We start from the raw sequence: 23,920 nt of genomic DNA on the forward strand, positions 1-23,920 counted from the left end.
ATCAGTTCCCAAGTCTGGTTGATACTTCCTTGACATCTTTTTTATCTGTCTCTTTTTTTCCCTTCATACCACCATCATCGTACTACAGGCTCCCATTATGTCTCACTCTTCTCTCTACTCCTTTCTTCATCCTAAACTTCCACAATAAATTTCCCAAGGCACAGGTCTGCCCCCACTCAATAATCTTCAGCAGCTCCTTTTGACTTTGATACAAATTGTTTCTGACATTCAAGACTCCCATAACTTGGTTCCAATCCACATTTCTAACCTCATTTCACAATATTCCTTTTCATGTACTATATAGATTCCAGCCAAACTGTATGATTGGCTATTCCCCAAACTTAAAATGCCATCTCCTATAATTTGTATGTGTACAGGCTAGAATACATTTTCTCTTTGCTTTTTCTTTCCAGAAGTCTTATCCGTCAAGGCCCAGCTCAAGTGCCATCTCCTCCGTGAAGCCTTCACTGATCTTCCCTCGCTGTTAGTGTTCTCCCTTCTCACATTTCTGCAGCAAGCTTTCTGATGTCTCCTTGCCCTCTTCCCTATTCCCTGCCTCATCCTTAACTGTGTGCCTTTGGCATCCCCTGGAGGGCTTTTTTCTTTGTTTTCCTAGTGATGCTGTAGATGATTTTTTTCAGTTCAACTCTTCATGATCCCACTTGGGGTTTTCTCGGCAGAGATGAAGTGGTTTGCCATTTTCTTCTCCAGCTCATTTGACAGATGAGGAAACTGAGGCAAATGGGGTTAAGGGACTTGCCCACTGGCGCACAGCTAGTGAATATCTGATTCAAGTCTTCCTGGCTCCAAGCCCAGCACTCTATGCACTGAGCCACCCAGCTGTCCATTCCTAGTGACTAGCATCATTTTTGCACACCTATTAAATGTTCTTTGAAATGAACTTTCTAATGCACTTTGCATTTAATATTTTCTATTTTGCATTTAATATGATTATGTTTTTGTCACCCCTCAATAGAATACAAGTTCCATAAAGGCAGCAGCAAAAACATCTAAGTTTTTTATTTCCTCCATCATTTGTTGTAGTGGGAACATGGCGGGATTTGGATTCAGAAGACCTGGGTTCATTTGCTAACTGTATGAGCTTGGCAAGGTATTTAACTAGCCTGGGTCTCAAGTTCCTCATCTTTCAAATGAAGGGGATCAGACTAGATGCCATCAAAGGTCTCTTTCACCTCCAAATCCATGATACTTTGATCCCATAGTTCTCTGAGAAAAGCAGGTGCTTATTAAATGTGTTGCATAAATGAATGATTAGAAAGAAAAGAAAAATGAAAATTTCTCAAATCAATTTTATTAATAGAAATGTTTAGAAAAAATTGCAACCCTAAGGAAACTCCCTCCGATATAGGAAAATGATATGAAAATGAAACAAAAGAGAGATATTCTGACCACCCTCCACCCCCAAATTCCCACAAACTGCACCCCAACACAAAATATAGATGAGCTCCATTCTTCTGTACTTCCCTACTTCCCTCCCCTTCACTTGCTTGAAAACATATAAGACCAAGATTTATTAGGTACACAAACCTGATTCATGCCTATAGGAACCCATGGAATTGACTCCCACAGCTTCAAAGCAGGAGTAGAACTGGGGCCACTGAAGAGAAGACACATGATTTCAGCCTTTGTGGTTAGCTAAATCGAAGTAAGTAATTGACCCAAGAGCAACGAAAGGAACACAGAGTACTTCCACAGATGTTAGACACAGAGGAGCTAAAGAGAAGGTATGCTGCAGTGGTAATCAATACCTTCTCCTTTGTCCCTTCACCCCTCCAAGTATGTATGGGACAGGGCACCTATTCACCACCTTCTGGTGGATTTGATTCTCTAGAAAAGCACCAACTGGCTACAACGAGTCTGTCCAAACAAAATAGACCAGGCCTGCTGACAGGAGTATTGGGAATTAGAGGCTTTTTCAGTGTCTCAAGATTCAAAAGTGAACAATGAGCAGATGAACATTTACTACCCAAATCCTTTTGGGATCTTGTATTTATTCTGTGTAATCTGTGGGAGCATTACAGTAAGAGAAGATAGTGCTACACCCTAGTCAAGAGAGCTACGGGGTCCAGGAAAAAGAGAAGTGAACAGTGTGCTTCCTTGGCAGTATCAGACCAGACAGTTTGATGAGTAGAAAATGCTTCCGTAACTCTGGAACACAAAAGGAATAGCATCTGGAGAGCAAAGAATGGGTCCATGCACCAACTGGAGAGATTTGGGAGGAATGAAGAATGATGGTGCCACTCTTACTTTCAGTATTCAATTCTACTCCAATAGAACATGGTGCCCAGGAGAACACAGAACTAGAAAAAAATTAAGAAGTCATTACATTAGAAGCACCTCTCATATTTAAGAGAGGGTAACAATCAGGTTTACACGACCTTCAAATTTAAGAGGCAGATTCTCCTAAAAACCACTACTAGGACATTGGTATAGAAAAGATTTTATTTATAAACTCCTATTTAATGGCCCCCAAATATCTCCACCCTAGTATCTCCTGATACATTAGACAGCCTTTCCTGTTCGCATTCTCATTTCTGAATCAGTTCCCTTGGGAACACACCCTTCCTTTGATGATAAAAATGGTGCCAAATTCATGGATTCTACCTTCTCTGTGGATCAGTTCCTAACTTGGGCTCTTGTTATTGCTGCTTTACTTGTTTCCCTAAAGGACAGCCTCCCTTTCTTATTTTTTATTTATTATAATAATAATTACACGCACACACGTACACATATACACATTTGGTCTGGTCCTGTGGTTTCATTGACATGGGGAACTTTAGGTGAGGAAATCGTCTCTATCGATGTAAATCAACAGCTGTTCTTCAACTTATAGGCAGGTGATTGCATTGGGTCCTTAAGAAGTTAAGCGACTAGCCCAGGTCACACAGCCAGTATGTAGCAGTGGCAGGACTTTGAATTCAGATCCTCCTGACTCTGAGCTCCTCCCTCTCTCCCCTATGTCACAGTTCCTCTCTGTAATAGTGGTAAAAAGCACCAGTAAGGGTGATGATCATTGACCTTTGCAAATTATAGCTTGCAAAGCTTGTGGACTTTCCCAATCAAGTTTTAGTTGTGCTTTACAGTTTCCAAAGTTCATGTAAAAGAGCTTTTCTAAGACCTTCAGGAATTGATTGTGGACAAGCATTAGGGAGACTCAAAGGAAGGTAGGAATGACTGTTGGCTCCTAATACTGACTCTGCTTATGAGGTCAGCCAGGACCAAGGGGGAATCAAAGGACATGAGATTCAGCATAAACCCCCAGTCCTGACTTTTGCGTCCTATACAGATGAGGAAACTGAGGCTCAGAGAGGTAAGTGACTAGCCCATGGTCACACAACTAGTACATGTCACAAGTGGGATTTGGACATAATTCTTGCTGATTACAAGGGCAGCTTTCTCACCACTATGTGTTCCTTACTGTCCCAATTATGCATTCTGTATATAACCACCATCTATAAAGGAATATTTGAAAAAGGGACCTTTGGGAAAAGTGAAACTGTGAGAGGTCAAAGGAAGGATACCAACCAACCTTCAGCTTCATGGACTGCTTTCTTAAGGCTAGAAATTAGAATGCAGAGACTTAATAGCAACTTTTATGCTTCTGTCACCCTCTCATCATTACAACTCACACCAGGGAATACTTACAGTCCAGCAGAGAATGGCAAATCCAAACCATGCAACACCCCAGGCATGTCGGTTCATTGGTCCAGAGATCAGTTCATAACAACCCTGGGGAAGAAAGCAAGAAGCAGCTAGGGTGGCATCATCTTTCTCTGGCAGGGTGTGGAAGGAAAGGGCTGATATCAGAGAGACTGCAGCATCACTGAACATAACAAGGTTATTGTTCCGTTGAGGTACTATGGTAGAGCGGAAAGAGCACACTGGCTCTAGAATGGGAACACAGGGGTTAAAATTTCACCTTGAATGCTTAATACTTGCATGACCTTGGGCAAGTCACTTAACCTACATGGGCTTCTTTCAGTTTCGTTATTCTATAAAATGAGAGGGTTCAGCTAGATGGTCTCTGAGGTCTTCCAGCTCTTGATATGTTATCCATGTTCCACCAGACAACTCAGTTTATTTTTTAAATAATATTTTATCCTTTCCTAATTGTATGTAAAAACAATTTTTAGTAATCATTTTTAAAAATTTTGAGTTCTAAATTCTCTCCCTCCCTCCCCTGTTCCCTCCCCAAAACAGTAAACAATTTTATATGTTATACATGTGCAATCATGAAAAACATTTGCATATTAATCAAGCCGTGAAAGAAAACAGACCAAAAAAAAAAATCTATGAAAAAAAGAAAGTGAAAAATAGTGTGCTGCAATCTGCATTTAGACTCAATCTGTTCTCTTTCTGGAGGTGACTGAGAGCATCTTTCATCATGAGTCCTTTGGAATTGTCTTGGATCATTGCAATGCTGAGAAGAGCTAAGTCATTCACAGCTGATCTTCATGCAGTATTAATCCTATGTAAGATTGCCATTACTGTGTGTACTGCTCTGCTGGTTCTGCTCACTTCACTTTGCATCAGTTCAGACAGCACAATTTATTTAGCACTGCTTTATGGAAGTGGGGGTACAATCATTTTTATTGAAGTTTGAAATTGGTGCATTTAAGTCCTTCTCTATTTAGTAGTCAATCTATTTACGAAAATGCTGTTTTGGCACTTACAGTATTTACACACGTAATAGGGAATTGGCCAGTGATGGCCCAGTTCTGGCGATATACACAATCATCTCTTCTTGCTGCAAAGCCACCTGGGGGGGGGGGTTTGTGAGCTGGCTTCTAGATGTGAGTGATGACGTTGTAATGGAGGTGCTTGGCCAGAGGTGGGCTGGAGCCAACTCAAACATCTTAGAACTGATTTTTAAAATTTCAGTGCGTATTTATACCTCGAAATTACCAAGTCGTAAATCAGGTCTTTATTTGTTATTTTGTTTCATCGATTGTCTTGACTTAAGAAAGTGATGGATAAAATGTTAAATAATGCAGATTCAATTAAAGTGTGTCACTGGTAAACTGCCTTCAGAGAACTGGCTGATAAACATTTACCGGCACACCTGTGGGCCTTGCCCACCATTTCAGAGCTTGCTGGGTATTCTGTGACCATTTTCTGTTCTTGTGCTGGGCAGTGAAGCAAAGCCTTTCTATAGGCTGACTAGCCCAAACTGAGCGTGCAAACAGAACACCAAATTGAGCTCCCTTTTTCTTTGTGGTAATCCGTATCTGTGGTGGGAGAGGTTAGGAGTGAGGGGGGAATGTTTTAAATGCCTGGTGAGGAGAGAAGCCTTTTGTATCCCCAGGGTTTACCACAGTGCCTGGAACACAGCAGGTGCTTAATAAATGTTTAAGTCTGCTGTGTGGCCTTGAACGCATGGCTCTGTTGGTTTTCCGTCTCCTGGTTTCATTCTTTTTATACTTAGGTAAATAAAGATTGAGATGGAGTGGACTAGCCTACATCCATGTGAGCTGGAAGTCCACACTAGCGTTTGCCAGCTGCTGAGCCTGATGAGGAACAGCTTGTGGGATCCTGGAGGTCAGCCTGGCAGTCTGGATGCCATGTCCTGCAGCAAGGGAGTGAGTGACTCATTTGGCATCTAGGTTGTGTCCAGAAGGGAAGATGGTGAGCCAATGGTCAGTGACGGCCACTTAAATCTGAGTGTATTCTTCATGGGCTAAGGTGGTAGGGGAGAGAGTGTGCCCTGGTTTGTTTTTGGTTGGTTGGTTTGTTTGAGGCGGGGAGGGAGACGTGTTTGTACTTAAGTTCACAGTTCCTTTGTAAAGGCTAATTGGTGTTAATTGCTTATTAATGATGTTGAAAAGACACTAACCAGCCTTGTCGAATAATATTGGAAGAGTAATCACTGGTGATTGATATGGAGGGTGAATAGACTGGAATCAGGGCTCAAAGTGATGGCATTACAGGAATCTGCCATTTGGTGCAGAACCCACCAGGGAAAGATATAACCCAGTCATGCTCTGGGGTCCTGGCCAGCCAATACAAGTGAGAATAAGGACCCCCAGAATTTATATGGGCTCCATGTACAATACATTTAGTTGAATGCTCCTACAAGGTAAATTATTATTACTAAAACTGGTCACCTGCCTCAAAAGCAAAAACAGAAGAACACCTATAACATGTTAGTGATTCTAAGGAGGATCACAGATTTTGGAACAAATTTACTCACAGCTGTGTGAGGAGAGCCACACTTGTAATCACCATTAACCAAGAGAACCATGTAAGGATTATCATAACTCACTCAGTGTTCTCAGTCAATTCCACAAAAGAACACAGTGGGGAGAAAATGACATCATGGGGTGGAATGACTTCCTTAAGATTTCTTTCCCTCTACTCTATGTACCTTCTATGTTGTCTCCCTCATTACAATGTGAGTTCCTTGAGAAGCCTGAGCCTTGTCCTACCCTTCTTTTGTATGCCCAGCACTTGGCACAGTGCCTGGCATCTAGAAAATATTTAAGGAATATGTATTGACTTACTGACCTAGTACAGCGAATTACTGACATTACTGCAAAACAAAATTGGCCACAGTGACCTATGGGTAGATGATCTCTTAATGGCCAAATCAAAACGCCTTTTCTCAATCCTTATTTTCTTTGACCTCTTTGTAGGTTTGCATGACAATGGTTCTCCTCCTACCTGTCTGCCTGCTCCTCCCACTCTTCTTTGCTGGATCTTTATCCTGACTGCTCCTACTAATCATAGGTATCCCCCAAGTCTCTGTCCTGGGTCCTCTTCTATCTTTCCCTTATGCTATTTTGCTTGGTGATCTAAGAAATTACCATCTCCATGCAGTTGTTTTTCAGACCTTTTTATTCAGCCCTATCCTCTTTCCTGACCTCCAGGATTGCATCTCCATCTTCCTATTGGACATTTTGAACTGGATGTCCCACAGAGATCTCAAATTAAGCATGTCTAAAAGTGAACTCATTACCTTTCCCTTCAAACCCTCCCCTTTCCCTAACTTCCTTATTACTATCAAGAGCACCACTCTCCCAGCTTGCTATGTAGGTCTCACCCTTGATTCCTCATTTTTTTCTTTCCCTCTCCCTCTCCCCTAACCAATCTGTTGCCAAGCCCTGTCAATTTTACTTTTACAACATTTCCCGTACACATCTCTTTTTCATCTCTGATGTTGCTACCATCTTAGTACAGACCCTCATCATCTCACACATGGACTACTGGGATAGCTTTTGAATTGATCTCCCTGCCTCAAGTGTCCTCCTACTCCCGCCTATCTTTTACTCATCTATCAAAATGATCTTCCTAAAGTTTACCTATGACCATGTCACTTCCCCTTTCAATAAACTTGTTTATTGGGTTATTTTTATTATTACTTCCTAGATCAAATATAAAATATTCTGTTTGGCTTTTGAAGCCCTTCATAACTTGATCCCATCCTACCTTTCCAGTCTCCTTACACCTTATTCTCCTCCACATATATTGATATCCAGTAACACTGGCTTCCTCACTATTCCTTGCACAAGATGTTCTATCTCCTGATTCCAGGTCTTTTTCATCACCCTTCATCCCCAGAATGCTCTTCCTCCTTGTCTCTGCCTCCTGGCTTCCACAGCCTCTTTCAACTCTTAGATAAAATCCTGCCTTGTGCATTTACCACAGTACCTGGCACAGAGTAGGTACTTGATAAAAATACTTGTCAACTTGTTGACTAAATGTGATAGTAGATATAGAGAACTTTGTAAGCCTTAAAGTGTCCTATAAGAATCATATGTGTGTATGTCTCTCTCTGTGTGTGTATATGCCTGTTCATGCTTATGTTATGTAAGTTTTAATGTAATAGAATATCCTAATGCAAAACCAACAGGTCATAAGTAGTAGTAAATTGAAATGGCTCAAGAAAAGCTGACTAGAGAGCTTGGCTATAGGTAAATTTTGAAAGTGCTCATGAAACATAAAAATATAGGAACTACTACACTGCACCATTGAAAGGCTTCAGTCTAGTATTGTACAGGTCCAAGAAGTACACTGTCAGAGGGCACATATGCCTGTCTCCACCAAGATCAATCTTAAACATGAGATTCTTGAAAAAATCTCAGCTGCTTATTCTTTGTTGCCAATTTTACTTCTGTCTTTTGAAATTGATCCTAATCCTTTTTGAACTCATTCACATTTCCTACCAATGCCAACTCCTTCAGCATTCCCTAAGGGTTCCCTAAGTCACTGTTGCTGTTAGTCCTTCATTCTGGAAGAGGACCAATAACATCATGGATGATGTCTTGACTTGCTCATGCATTGGATTTAAGTGAGGCAGAGCTACACAAAGTCATCAGCCTCACTTTCTCCTCCTGAGTCATCAAAGTCCAGTTGCAGGACAAAAGTCAAAGATGACTGGTGATAGCCCAGAATGAATTGCTGACCTTGGTGTCTTCAGCGTCTGACCAAGCTCCAAGTGCTCCACACCACCTGCTTCAGATACCTTCATGGCCTTTGGAACAAACTGTTCTCATCTGCTCATTCCCCCAGGGGAAATCTTCACATGCTTGGGATAGACACCCCCAACACACCGGCATGTTGGAGGTCTGTTGTTACTCTCAACCTGGTTTAGCCTGTCTGCCAAGATGGTTTACTAGGGTGTGGCTGCTACAGCTTCTTGGAGCCACAGGTGAAAGTATGGTGATAGGTGGACACCAAACATGGATGAGCAGCCCTGAAAAGGACTCATCCGCCCTCGTATTGGAGGTGCTGGTTCTCTTGAACACCCCTACATCTCTCCATAAGTTATGACTTACTGTTTGAAGTGGCTGTTTTATTTGTCTTAAACTTACTTTACTCAAATTTCAAAAGGTGCCTGCCCATTATACCTGCATTTGGGGATTTAGGGAATAAGTCTATGTTTCCATTAAGTAGGCCTTTCATGGTTTTATAGATCATCAGACAGGTCCAGCTCTTAGCACAGTGTTTGGCACATAGTAGGCACTGACCTACTCTACCATGGCTAAAGACTCTAAATACTTCTTGACCTACTGTCACACAACAAGCCTCCTACTCCTCCCTCATCACTATCACTTTAGTTTCACTTCTCTGAGCCTTCTGTGTTTTGTTCGTGCCTTCTAGAAGATACAGTGACCAAATCTGTAATCTCATTAATGTGGGGATTCCCTCCAATGATGCAAATTATAATATATTTATAGTCGCCCATCCAAGGAGACTGCCCTCTGTGTACTCCCATAGATTTGTCACAGATGCCCACCTGACTCAGGGAGCTTCTTCACATTCATTTTATACTGTGTGAACACCAGTGGAGTTTAAGAGCTGTCCATTGGTAATCCCGTGCTGTTTGCTACATGACCAGCCCATCTGTTGTTCAGGTCATTAAATTTCTCAGATGATATTCTTTGCACCACGATTTCTGTATAATTCCTTATTGGTAATGCATTGCTTCATGGCTGTCGAGGAGAAAGTGAGGCTGGCGACCTTGCACAGCTCTCCTCCCTCAAGTCAAAGTCAACTGCCAGTCATGTCATCATTTCCCTGATGCCATGGTCCTCTTTGAAAATAAAGGACGAACACAACAACAACACGGTGCATTGCTCACGCCCATCAATGCACTTATCCGTTGACTTCTGGGGGGCCTCAAACTTTATTTTATACAAGGATGGGAAATGCTTTCTGTTTTGTTCTCATACTTTTCTTCAGGAGGAGCATCATCTGTTGTCTTCAACAGTATATAGCACGGACTTTCTCAGTGACTCATCTAGAACGACTCCCAAGGCCCCTACTTTGGCTGCAACTAAGCGCAGAGGCCCTCATTTTCGAAATGCAGTTTGCATTATTTCTCCCTAAATAACTTTGCACACTAATAACTTTGCGAAGTTCTATATCATCAGTTTTCCTGAGAAATGCTCATTCACAAGCAGCCTCATCCCCTCCCTGAATCACCATGACATTTGAAAAGCATGTCAGATGATATTCAGAATATCTTATGTTGATAGACAGCAAAAATAGGTTTGGCTTCAAAATCCAGAGGACTGGATTAAATTCCCTTCTCTGACATAGGAGGCCCTACCTAACCCATTTATCCTCTCAATGCCCTAGGCAATTTACTCGAAGACCAAATGTTGCTGAGTATTTGCATGGGTCTTTATTAGGAATTCCCAGAAACATTTAATTATAGGTTGGCTCGGTTCCCATCTCTCTCCACTCTCCAGAAGTTCTGTTGAACTCAGAAGTTAATATTAGTTCAGTTGTAACTAGCAGTATTGACAACCGAAGGATACAGAAATATATCTTAGATTAAACCCTCTTGTGCACTCCTCTGAACTCTCATAACATTTTGCTTACGGCTTTCTTATGTAGTCATCATATCTGCTTTTACTTTTGTTATTTTTATACATGTCCTAATTCTGACTGTTTTCACTGGATGTCTTCCATGTCTGAAACCCTCCCTGTTTACCTTTGCCTCCTGGCTTCCTTTAAGCCCCAGCAGAAATCTTACCTTCCCCAAGGAGCCTTTCCTGGTCTCATTTAATCTTACTACTTTCCCTCTGGGATTATCTTTGATTTACCCTATATGTATATTTTTTATACATAGCTGTTTGTCTGATGCCTTGGCCAGTAGACTGTACACTCCCTGAGAACAGGAACTGTTTCTTGCTTTACATTTCAGGTGCTTAGCACAGTGACTACAAAATAGGTCACTGAGTGGGTGTTGCCTCAGATGGACTGAGACCTGGGAAAGATCTTAATTTAAAAGGCCAAGGTCATCCAGTACACTCTGGGTCATTCCCAGTCCTTTTTGACTTTTGTCTTGGCACTGGAGTTCCATGATTCTGGAGGAGAGAGTGAGGCTGATGACTTTTTATAGCTCTGCCTCACTTAAGTCCAGTTCACATGCAAGCCAAGACATCACCCTCATGATGTCACTGGTCTTTGAAAACTAAGGCCCAACAGCAGTAGCCACACAGTAGGTGCTTAAAAATGCTGGTGTTCATTGTCTGTCCTCCGTTCTCCAACAGGACCGTGAACATCAGGGAGGAGATGCCATGAAATGTGAGTGAACTGGATTTAAGTGAGGAAGGGCTGTGCAAAGTCATTTGCCTCACTCTCACCTCCACAGCTCTAGGTCCAGTGGCCGGATACAGATCAGGAGTGGAGATAACCCTGCTTAAAAAATGCTGGTTTTTTTAACTAGAAGACTGCTAGAAGAGGGTAATAGTCTGAGTGTGAGGGCTGAGCACCATCTGGTGGGCAATAGGGGCACTGCAACCTCTAGGAAAGTTCAGTTCTGGGGAAAGAGGACTGTATAGGTGCGTGGGATTGTTTCTGATGAAACCACTTGACTGGTGGTGGCTTGAGCATAGGACCAACCTATTAGGAAAAATTGTATTTGCACTGGCCTTCTGTTAAACTAGCTAAGTGACAACCTTGTTTGCTGTGGAAAGCAGGACATAAGCTGGGCATCTTTTAACACTGTCATATACATTGGCCTTTCAAATTCTTCAAGTTAACTAATAACTTTTCCTCCTAAACCTTCTCTTCATAAAGACAGATATCCATAATCATCATAAAGCAAGATCTGGAGCCCCTTCATCATCCTGATCACCCTCCTTTGTACTATGTTCTACCTAAAGTGTGGACCAGTCTACCAGGTCTTTAGAGAAAAGGGGACTTCTTACCTTGCTGTGATAATAACCGGGCACGCCAAGTTTACAAGCATCCAGATTGAGTGGCTTATAGAGACTGTCCATGACACAGCACTGATGAGGCCAGGGGTAATCAGCATCATTATTCTCATCCCGGAAGGCCGACGTGTACTTTTGCCAATCTGATGGACCATTGACACCACAGCACTTTTCCTGTCCAAGGAAAATAAAGCCAATATTTCCTTTCATGATCGCTGCTAAAGGACTCATTGGGACAAATGAGTAATTGAAGGGGAAACAGAGATCAAATATTACAACATAACTTAAACCCTCTCAAAACTTATTAGATTCTCCCTGTGGAAATAAGAGAGAGAAAAAGACATGATTTATTTTTGATGCTGAAAAAGATGTAGCTTCTCATTCTGAAAGAACGAGCCCACACCTACTCATCCTTCCTTCCTTCCTTCCTTCCTTCCTTCCTTCCTTCCTTCCTTCCTTCCTTCCTTCCTTCTTTCCTTCCTTCCTTCCTTCCTTCCTTCCTTCCTTCCTTCCTTCCTTCCTTCCTTCCTTCCTTCCTTCCTTCCTTCCTTCCTTCCTTCCTTCCTTCCTTCTTTCTTTTATTCTTGCCTGCCTGCCTTTCTTTCCAAGAAGAATTTAAGCTCCTTGAGAGCAGAAATCATTTTTGCACAAAAACCTTTTAACCTTGTATCCCCGGTCTCTTGCACAGTAGCAAACCCATAGTAAGTGCATAATAAATTGCATTGAATCACACTGAATTGTCACTTATTCAAACGGTACTCTGTATTGTAATATTTATTTTTTTAAAGTGCTGCTATTAACAAAGGACTCAACCAGTATTTATTAGATGTCTACCATGTGTCAGGCACTATACTAAATGCTAGGGATACAAATGAAGTAGAAATGACCACATATAAAGGAACATAAAACGAAAAGGAATCAGAATTCTCACTAATGAGAATGATTAATGACCAACAGACTTCAGAGGGCCGCAGTGAAGCATGTCTCTTTCCTTTTGGTAGAGAGGTGGTGGACTATATATAAGGTATACATGGTTAGATATGGCCATTGTGTGTGGCCATTTGCTCAGGTGTATTACTTAATAGTGTTACAATGGAAAGCTCTGTGGGGTGGAAGTAGGGTGTGAAGGACTCATCAGAAAGCAATATTTAAGAAAGGCACCAACATAATATTTTGTGGCAGTTAGGTGATTCAGATATCTGCTAGCTGTGTAATCATGGCCAAATCACTCTGTGCCTCAGTTTCCTCACCTGTAAAAAGAGGATAGTAATAGCACCTACATCCCAGGCTTGTTGTGAGGATAAAGTGAGATATTTGTAAACCTTAAAGCATGCTGGGTATTGTTGATTTTTTTTTAAATGATATATCAGCACAATGCTCCCTAGGAACTATTTTTTTCCAGTAATAAAGAGAAACTGACACTAAGATATGTGTGCTTTTTATATCATGAAAAGGAGCATGGTGTAGCAGGTAGAATATGGGACTTGTAGCCTTAAAGACCTGGGTTAGGATCCTTCATGTAAAACTATGTCCCTGAGCAAATCACGTAAGTTCTCTGAGCCATAATTCAATTATCAGACCTCTGATAGAGTTCTGGGCTTGGAGTCAGGAAGATCTGAGTTCAAATTTTGCCTCATATATTTGCTAGCAGTGTGGCCATAGGCAAGTCACCCTGTATCTCAGTTTCCTCACCTGTAAAAAGCAGACAACAATAATACTTACCTCATAGGGTTGTTGTGAGGCTCAAATGAGGTAAGACATATAAAATGCTTCCTGTACTTGAAAGGGTGGTACAAATGTCAGCTATTATTACTACTGAGGTTAGAATTATGTATATGAAAAAAAAGGATTACGTATATGATCAGAGAATTGAGTTTTTCCTCTGTTGCAATGTGCTGCTACTGAGCCATCTAATTATAATTTGCTCTGACCCCAACAAGCCTAGAATCCTGAGAAAGTCCAAAAGCTCTTTGATTTGGCATATTCTGTGGCTAACATCATTAGTTAATCAGATGGCAACTTGCAAATGAGCAGGCTTATGACACAGTGCAAAGAAAACTAGAGCTGAAGTAGGAAGAGTTGGGTTCCCTTCTAGTGACTTCTTAGCAGTGACATCTTAGACAAAATGAAACAATGTCTGCCTTAAAAGGATTTACATTCTATTAAGGAGAGACAAGACATACACATATAAATGTATATGAAATAAATAGAAGATAACTTTTGGGGAGGAGGGAGCACTAGCGTTTGAGTAGGAGACAGTATCTTAGTTAAGATCTGAAGGGATCCGAGGCACAGAGGAGGATGTACAAAGGCATGGAGACAAAAGATGAAATATCCCGTGGCAGAAACAGCAATAAGGCCATTTTGGCTGCTCTAAAGAGGAAAGGTACGTTGTAGCCAGGTTGTGAAGGACTTAAATGACCAAGATTGCCCCATATCTATTGGATGGAAAGGATAAGCTCCTAGAGTCCTGCCTCTGACATGTACTAGCTCTATGACACAGTCAAGTGAAAGCTTCCCTAAGCCTCAGTGTTCTTAGCTGTAAAATGGGGATAATCATGCTTGCAATACATATCATAGGTTTCAAGTGAGATAACATATATAAAGAGTTATAAAATGTCTATTAAAGTTATAGTTATTATTTAGAAACAATGAGTCATAATGGACAGATACTTGACTCAAAGTCAAGAAGAACTGGGATTGAATCCTGTCTCAAAAACACTTCTAAGCTGTATAACTAGAAAAAATCACATAACCTCTCTGAATCTCATTTTCTTTGTTGAAGTATGACCAAAATAATGGTTAGATTGTTCAGTCGCAATATATTTCAACAGCAGAAAACATTTTCCTTGCCTATAAAATAGGACATCACAAGGTTGTTGTTATGAAAGTCAGGTGAGGTAACAGGAAAGTACTTAACTAACTTTATAGCTCCATATGAATATTAACTATCATTACGAGTGGTGATAAATTCAGGATGAGTAAGGTAGCAACCAAAGTACTCTGAGGATATTCCAGCTTCTTGGATCCTGGGAAAATAATCAGTTAATGAACAAGTATTTATTAAGTGCCTACTATGTTCCAGACACTAAGCTAGATGATGGGGAAACAAAAATAAAAACAGAAAAGATCCATCTTGATTTAAATGTCTTAAAGGGAAAAAAATAGGTTGTTTTTATTGCTTCAGATGAGTACTCATGTACCAGCAAGTATTCGGATGGCAGAAGAAGTGATTCAACTAAACTTAGAGGTTTAAAATTAGAAATAAGATGAGCTATTTTTAGTTATTTTTATTCTGAACTTTACTGATTTTATTGTAACTAAAACTTTGGAATATTTTCCCCTGAACATTAATATCTAGTACAAATATAGCTGAAACAGAAAACAAGTGAGCCCCAGTAGAATATTAAACTTTTTGACACAATTATAGCCAATTTTATTTAAGGCTCTGATTATCCCATTTGCAGATTTTTCAAAAGCTTTTATTCTCCTCCTGCTTTTCAGAAAATTCATTTCTGTTCAGTAGTTCAGTCAAACAGTAGACATCTGTGGGGAAATGGAAATGAAATACTAAACACACATTTTCTCCCTTTTACCAGTTCCATTAAAATATCTGGTGAGAAGAGATGAAATTATAGATGCTACTCAATTTATGGAATAAATATTTTCAAGCACACATAATAAGTCAAAAGTAAGTTTCTATCAAACAAATTCTTTTCCTGCTGACTTTCATAATAAAACTGGTGATATGTTAACATGGAAAATACATGTACACTTATATATATGTGTACACATGCATATGGATATGTATTTGTATATAAGTATATATGCATTATTTATATCTATTTAATTGTGTTGAATTGAAAATCTTGAAGAAGGGTTAAGGCTTAAGCTTTAATAAGGCCGGGCTCATCACTTACTAGGTACATAAAATCCTTCAGGTCGTGGAATCCTCTGAATAAATACTTATGGTTCCAATATTTTAGCTTTCCTTTTCCTTTCTCCCTTTGTCTAGGCACAGTATGTATGATATCTATTAGAATGGGTTGCAATATCATACTTAACCAGAAGATGACTCTGTTTTGTACATAATATACTCATGGGTGAAAAGTCCTTCAAGCAAGGATTTGGGGTCTATAAAACATGTTGTTTTGTCTTGATTTATGTCTACAACTTAAATATTCTGTCAAATGTGTTTGCTTTTTCTTTCCCCTAAGGGAGATAACTGTAATGGTTCCATTTTCAATGGTTCCAACAGTTCCAAGGGTTTTTGATGGGTGCAATCTGTAGATTTCAGTTATTCATAGTATACCAAGATTTGACTGAACAATTAAAACTTATGCAACTCTCAGGGAATTGGAAGACAAATGGGAAGTTAGTGATAAGGAAAGGAGCTAAAGTGAAGTTCTGATGATCATCATCTCTGCTACTTAAGCTTCCCATCTTCTTTCCCACTTATCTAGTCAATTAAAGTGAAGACAGCTAAGAAATATCTTTCTGATGATCACATTATAATGGTAAATTGATTCAATTCAACAAACATCTTCCATTTTAATACACGGTAGGCCCAAGAAGTGACAGATAAATATGCCGGATAATAAGGGAGGTACAGAAGTCCGGTGTTTGCAAATTTTCTAAAATTCAAGGTGTTTGGAATTATTCACATTTCTTTGTAATGTAAATGGAAGAATATGAATTTTTGTTATGTAACATCTTGGCATTTTCTAGGCCATGCTTACTCAAACCAACTTTACAGGACTATCATCTCAGTAAATTATACCCAGATGGATAGATCTTTGTCCCAGGTGAGTGTGATGGCTAGTGAAAACTTCTCAAGAACTTAAATCTGAAGTAGATCAGACTCTGGGTCTGAGTTTCAATTTCTCAGAAATCATATGATATGGGGAAACTTGAAGTTGTGAAATCAGCTGTTGCCCCTCTCCCCAGATTTGCTTAACCCATTTCCTAATCATATTGTACAATCTTGACCTTTTGCCAAATAGGGGAGATGTTTATTCAGTTTCTTCCTCAATTCTTTGTGTCTGGGGCAAATTTTGGAAAATAAGTTGCTTGCTCAGGCCCTTGACTTCCATTTCCTTATTTCTTATATCTGGGGCAAATTTCTGAAAATATATTGCTTGCTCAGTCTCTTGACCAAAACGGTAAGGGTGTGGGGTGGGTTTGTGGTTTTTAGCTATATAACCATGTTTCTGTTTCTGTACTGTGCCTCCCTCCTCTAGACTACCTAGGGGAAGGTTGATGCCTACTTCTTGCAAGAACCCAATAAAGGACTTTCTGTTTTTATTCTGAGATGCCTCTGAGTAGTCAATTTGAGTAGTGGTCTCACCCTCCCACACACAGGTATTGGGGTGCTAATATATGAACCTTGACTTTATTTGGCCTAGAACCCCTACCACCATATACTGCTCAGTCATTTTAAAACCATACTCATTCCCCTATAGCCACTATCATCCCACTAGAAGTTGTACTCTGTTCCTGGGACCCTGGCCTCTGATAATGAATTTAGTCATTAATTAATAGGCTTTATCTTTTTAACAGTAAGCACCCCAACATACACAGGGGGGCCTGCTACCACAGGTTATTTGATCTGCTTATCTAAAAGGAAAGGCAACTTTTGAGGGGTTAATAATCACTTTAATCAAGCACATGTATAATTCAGTTAGTTCAGGGGAAAAAGTCAGCACCCTGAACTTCAGAGAAAAAAAGAGATATCAAGCCAACAGACATACTTCCAAAATATCTGGCCGTTATCATGCATCCATCTTTACCAGACAGGGAACATCTGAGTTTTTTGGGGGGTGAAGGGGAGGTTGGGAGGGGATCCTTAGCAACTTCTAAGAGTCCTCTTCTGGCCAAACAAACACTTCTAGTCAGTAAGCTCCAAAGTAAAACCTCAACCTCAAGAGTATTTCTACACTTTTCAGAGCCAGAGGGCATAACCCTCTGACCCAGTGCCTCAATAGAAAAAACAAAAGGTATTCAGGACCCTCCTACAAAACAATTCCCCCAATCAAGTTTCCATCAATGGGTGGAGAAGATCTTTAATCACATTATTCAATCAGAGGTACTTTTAGTAAACCAAAAATAGCAAAAGATCCTAACTTGATTGCTATCACAATTTTGCCCAGAACCAGGACATTTCCAGACCAATTCTCTTCAAGTAGCCTCACCTCACCCTGATCTTTCCCCTGTTAAAATGTATATTTCTTGTGGACAGACACTATCTTGCTTACCTGTATTTGTATTTCCAACATTTAGTACAGTTACTGGAACATAGTAAGAGTTTTAAAAATGTTTTTTCATTTAGTCATCAATGGCTTCCCCATTACAGTTTCATCTTTTAAAAAAATTTAATTTAAAGTTCAATGTCTCTAGTTAAGCTTGAAAATGATGTTAGTCCAAAGACCTTTTATAGTCAGATACCACCCTACCTTTCCTTTATTTTTTTTTAATTCTGAACAATCACCCAATAAAATGAATATATAGGAAAGAAAAAGAAGATTGCACATATAACTACGAATCTTTTAAGTACAGATTATCTTTTTTTTCCTTCTATATACGTATATATAAGAAAATTGTCATGCACCTTTAAAAGCTATCATGCTCGTGTTTCCTGGCCATCCTTCTATTCTTTTCTGTCCATTTAAAAAATGTTTCAATGACCTTCTTTTCTTTTTTGGGAGGGGATATTGCTACTGTCTCAATTCACCACCCCAATTGAAAAAAAAAAACCTTTGTAATAAAAATGCATAGTCAATTAAAACAAATTTCCTCTTTGGCTATGTCCAAAAATGTATGCTTCCTCTGCACCTGGAGTGCCTCTGCTCTTTGACAGTCTCGCTGTAGGAGAAGACCCTCCTCTGAGCCCCTCAATCCTAACCCCTCTAGTGACCTGTTCATACATGGAAGGGCCTCAGCCATAGGCTCCCATATTCTCACCTGGAGCATGAGACGGTCCCAGGTGTTGGTCACTCCTCTGTTTTTCCATATGTCATCATTATTGGACTGACTTTTGTTCTGGTACCTTTCCAGCATCTGCCTCAGGAAGAGGTTGGTAGTGAACTGCCAGAAGAAAAGATACAGTAGGATTAGCCTGACAGTTCTCAGGCTGGAAACTTAGAAGCACCAAAGTACATTTAACAGAACAGGTTCTCTATCATCATTGGGAGCCAAATTGTATTCAATTAGTTTAGATGGAGATTGGCTGTGAGTCTACTTCTAGAAGACAGGACCAGTATGGGACTGCCACCAATTGGGCTGAAATAAAGAGTAATTTTAAATTTGTTTAGGCTGGGGAAGGAGAGGAAAGAAGGCAAAAGAGATAATAGAGCCATAACTAGCCAAATATGTTATTGGGGCAATTTGAGTTGAGTGGTGAACTCAGTGGGTGTTAGGGGTAGTAACAGATAATCCATCCCAATTGAATATAGTCATGCTGGGGGAGGGGGCAGGGCCCATGCCCTAGAAAGTCCCCCAGGTGTAGATAATGATCTTAATGCCCCTTAATCTCCATCAAGGGGACAGAAGCAAGGAGAGGTGGGCAGATATGGGGCACTGTCACGGGGGAGAGGTGTGCAGTGGTGATGGGATTCTTGGAAATAGCAGCTGGGGGCTGGTCAAAGGGAGTAGGGGTAACACTACTATGGATGCAGGGGGTCTGTGGCACAAAGATGGTGGAGGACCTTGAGACCCAGGAATATTGAGCTGGAGGATGGCCTTGGGAAGAAAGTGTACCCCTTGAATGTCAGCATCCTGGGGACAATCCCTGTTTGCTTCTTTCTTGATTATGGCTCAGAGGGAATGGAAATAGAGAATCGTGTGTCAAACTCAGATTGTATCAGAATGATCATTACAAGGTAGCTTCCCAGACTCCCCCATTAGAGACCATACTTACAAAATCTCGATGCACAGCTGCTGTGATACTGGATGCCATTTCAAAGGCATATACTATAAACATCAGAATAAAATACTGAAAAAGAACCAAAATACAAAAGTTATGTGTCATCTACAGACTCATCTCTCTAGAATGGATTAATTTTTTAAAATGTTTATATTCATTAAAATACTTATTGAATATATTATATATGAAGTTTTTTGCTAGGCTCTAAGGGACAGGACCAGATTCTTCTTTCTGCATTAGGTATTTAGAGGTCATTTGATTCAAATTTCTCATTTTATAGATCACAGGATCATAGATTAAGAGCTGGAAGACACCTTGGAGGAGATGGAGCACAACTTCATTTTACAGATGAAGCATCTGTGGCCCAAGGCCGCACAGATAACTAGGGGATGAGTCGACATTTGAACTCATGTCTTCTAATGCCACATGCAGCGTTCTTTCCACTGTACCAGATTGCTAAGCAGCTTTCTAGCTTGATTCCTTATGTTTTTTCCATTGCCTAGAAAAAGAGCCAAGGGGCTATAACCCACTGTAGTAGCTGGCAGGAAGCTCCTTGTTTTGTTTACAGAGGAGGAGGCAGAGGCTTTGTAGACTTGAAGAGAAACCAAAGGCATGGCATGACTCCTAATCCTCAAGTACAACACAGTGCAGGGTTCTAAGAAGGAATTTTATAGCACAATAAAGCTGCACTAATCCAGAATAATTTGGGGGAAACCCCTTTCTGAATTCCTGAAAAGTCTGGATTATATAGAGAACTGGCATCGAGTTCAGCTAGTATTTCTTCGAGAAAGGAGCAGTAGGTTGCTGGTGAATGTTTAACAACTGGCTTTCTGAAAAAAATTTAAGCACAAGACTCTTTAAGGCTTAGTCTGAATGATCAACATTTTCTTCATCACTTTCTTAAGCCTAGAAATCAACAAAACAATAAATTAAGCCCTAACTTGTAGCATTTGCTGATTCCTGAGGTATAAATGCTTACACTGGAAACTTAACAATCAGCTGCAGTTATGAGATGGCTCTATCACACTCCTAGAAAGGAGGCCAGCTGGACATGAAACACACCCAGACTGACTAATTTGCATTGCCCCTCTCACAATCACCCTTTCACAAAGTTTGGGTAGAAGATTAGGTGAGTAAAATGTTTTCTCTCCTTTTCTGAGTGGACTCATGGTTCTTCCCAGGCAAAAGGAAAGGCAACTGACGCAGTAATTTTCATAAGTATTAGTGTCTTAATGTGTTGCTGTTTGGTTGTTTCAGACTCTTTGTGACCCCACTTGGGATTTTCTTAGCAAGGATACTAGAGTGGTTTGCCATTTCCCTCCCCAGCTCATTTTATAGATGAGGAAACTTAGACCAACAGAGTTAAGTGACTTGCCCAGGGTAACATAGCTAATAAGTGTCTGAGGCCAGATTTGAATTCAGGTTTTCCTGACTCTAGGTCTGGCACTCTATCCACTGCACTATCTTGTTGCCCTAATGTGTTTAGTTACCTTCTCCCAATGGCATCTGTATTTTACCAAGTTTTTAGAATAACCCTAGCTTATCCTGAAATAAAACCCTAAGTTTCATAGGAATGAATCTCTAATTGTGAGAAGTTCAGGATGTGTAGCCTCTAAGTGAGAAAAGACAAATACTGGGAGGAGGAGAGACAAACTCTTCTATAAGTAAAAGAATTGAAATTTTCTTGGAATAAAGGTTTATCTGCCTTTAATCTGCTATCTAATCAGTCAGGAAAAGGAGAGAATAACTTTCACTCTGACTATATATATTATATCAATAAGCTCTGAAGAATATTAGGAAAGTACCTTTTCCCCAGACATATCTCCTTTGTGTCCTGAAAGGACTTTGTATGTGGTCAAATGCAGCATTTCATCTATGTAAGTATACTTTACTGCAAAGCTCTTCTGATTACACTTGCTCAGTTGTACTCAATGAAAACACACACACACATACACACACACACACAATTTGGGTGGTATAGATCTTACCGCCAGAAGTATTTTTCTACTTGACCTCATGATGCCCACGATGCCAAGAACAGACAAGCAAAAGAGGCAGATGCCAACAAAGATGCCAATCCAAGCCGCTCCGTAGATATCATCATTATTAGTAGCTTCTAGTAAAGGGTAAAGGCTATGTTGGTCCGATACAAAGAAGATGCATTCTGCTGTCAGTGCAATGCCACACATCTGAGGGATTGAAAGTCAAGAAGTCAAGTCAGCAAGTATGTATTTAGGGCTTAATATGTGTTGGGCACTGTGCTAAATCCTGAGGCTACAAAAAAAAAAGACAAAAATAGCTCTTACCTTCAAGAAACTCACAGTCTAGTGGGAGAGACAACAAGCAAACAGCTATGTATTAAATGAGTTATAAAACAGAAAAAAGTAGAGATTGTCTCAAAGGGAAGGCACTAGCATTAAGGGGAACTAGGAAAGGCTTTTTAAAAACAATTATTTTATTTGTTTTCAGTTTTCTATAATCACTTCCACATAGCTTAGGTTTTTTCCCCTCCGTCTTCCTCCTTCCCTCCTCCCTCCTCCCTCCCTCCCTGAGCTGGCATGCAGTATAAGTTCTACACATTCATTCTTATTAAATACATTTTCACCTTAGTCATGTTGCATGGAAGAATTAAAATGAATGGAAGAACCCATAAAACAAAACAAAACAGAACAGAACACAAGAGAAAATGGTCTGTTTCATTCTGTGACTCAGTTCCATAGTTCTTTTTCTGGATGTGGAAGGCATTTTGCCCAAGAGTCCATTGGGAATTTTTTAGATCCTTACATTACAAATGTCTACCAGAAAAATTCCTCGCACACTGTGGTTGTTGCTGTGTACAAAGTTCTCCTGGTTCTGCTCCTTTCACTAAGAATCAGTTCATATAAGTCCGTCCAGGCCTCTCTGAAGTCTTTCTGTTCATCATTTCTTATAGCACAATAGTATTCCATTACATTCATATACCACAACTTGTTCGGCCATTCCCCAATTGATGGGCATCCCCTTGATTTCCAGTTTCTGGCCACCACAAAGAGAGCTACTATAAATATTTTTGTACATGTGGGACTTTCCCATCTTTATGGTCTCTTTGGGATACAATAGAAAAGGCTTTTTGCAGAAGCTGAGACTTGAAGAAAGTCAAGGAAGAGACAAGGAAGGAGAATATTTCAGAAATGGGAAATAGCCAATGAAAAAGGGAGATGGAGAGTCGGATGTTCAAGGAACGTAAAAAAAGACAGTATTTCTGGATCCACAGTCTGTAGAGGGAAGTAAGGTCTATATCTTATTCTACATATTGAGTCCATCAGTTCTGTATCAGGAGATGAGTAACATCCTTCATCACTGGTTCTCTGGAATCATGGTTGGTCATTGTGTTGACCAGAGCTTGTTAAGACTTTCACATTTGTTTATTTTTAGAGTTGTTATTGAATAAATACTTATCCTGTTTCTGCTCTCTTCACTCTCAATTTATGTTCATCAGTTCATACAAGTCTTCTCGGGGTTCTCTAAAACCATTCCTTTCATTTCTTACAATACAATAGTATTCTATCACATGTATCATAAAGCTTTTTTCTTACGAGCTGCTTTGGCTTTAAGATAGGCATACTCCTGCTTCCTCTTGTCTACCCCTGCCCCACTCTTTTCTAGAAACTTGCATTCCCCACCCTTTTACTAAGCATACCTGCCAAGGTGGACAAGCAGAAGAGGTAGATGTTAACAAAGATACCAATTTAGGCTACTCCATAGATGCCAGCATTATTGGAACCATGGTTGATCCTTCTGTTGATTGAGTTCTTAAGTCTTCTGAATTTGTTAATTTTCAGTGTTGTTATTGAACAAATAGTTGTCCTAATTCTGCTCCCTTTACTCTATGTCAGTTCTTATATTTATTATGCCTAGCCTTTCCCTGCCTTAGAGATTCAAAAATAACAACAATAGCTAGAAATTATATAACATCCATTATGTGTCAGGCACTGTTGTTGTTCATTTGTTTCAGTCATGTCTGACTCCTCACAGTCTTCTGAGTCTTCTTGGCAGAGATACTGGAGTGGCTTGCTATTTTCTTCTCCAGCTCATTTTACAAATGAGGAAACTGAGGCAAACAGGGTTAAGTAACTTATCCAGAGATACATAGCTAATAAATATCTGAAGCCAGATTTGAACTCAGAGGGATGAGTCTTCTTGACCCCAGGCTTGACCCTATTCACTGTGCCACCTAACTGCCCCCAGGTACCGTATTAAGTGCTTCACAAATATTATCTCATTTGACCCTCAGAACAACTCTGAGAGGTGGAGGTTATTACCTCCATTTTAC

The 23,920-nt window shown here is 40.1% G+C and overlaps 1 protein-coding gene across 4 annotated transcripts in view; it reads right to left on the bottom strand.

Moving 5' to 3' along the window:
• Positions 1 to 1,290: 1,290 nt before the first annotated feature.
• Positions 1,291 to 23,920, bottom strand: part of UPK1B (uroplakin 1B) — a 42,191-nt gene continuing 19,561 nt past the window's right edge. For all 4 annotated transcript variants that reach the window (XM_072613935.1, XM_072613934.1, XM_072613936.1 and 1 more), the window contains 6 exons: positions 21,597 to 21,797; positions 19,603 to 19,677; positions 18,648 to 18,770; positions 11,682 to 11,861; positions 3,667 to 3,750; positions 1,291 to 2,321 (listed from right to left, as the gene is read on the bottom strand). In XM_072613935.1, coding sequence (XP_072470036.1) covers positions 2,271 to 2,321; positions 3,667 to 3,750; positions 11,682 to 11,861; positions 18,648 to 18,770; positions 19,603 to 19,677; positions 21,597 to 21,797 — 714 coding nt within the window. In that variant the 3' untranslated portion in view covers positions 1,291 to 2,270. The remainder of the gene's footprint in view (positions 2,322 to 3,666; positions 3,751 to 11,681; positions 11,862 to 18,647; positions 18,771 to 19,602; positions 19,678 to 21,596; positions 21,798 to 23,920) is intronic.

This window comes from Notamacropus eugenii, chromosome 5 (assembly GCF_028372415.1).
Source record: "Notamacropus eugenii isolate mMacEug1 chromosome 5, mMacEug1.pri_v2, whole genome shotgun sequence".
Taxonomy (NCBI): domain Eukaryota; kingdom Metazoa; phylum Chordata; class Mammalia; order Diprotodontia; family Macropodidae; genus Notamacropus; species Notamacropus eugenii.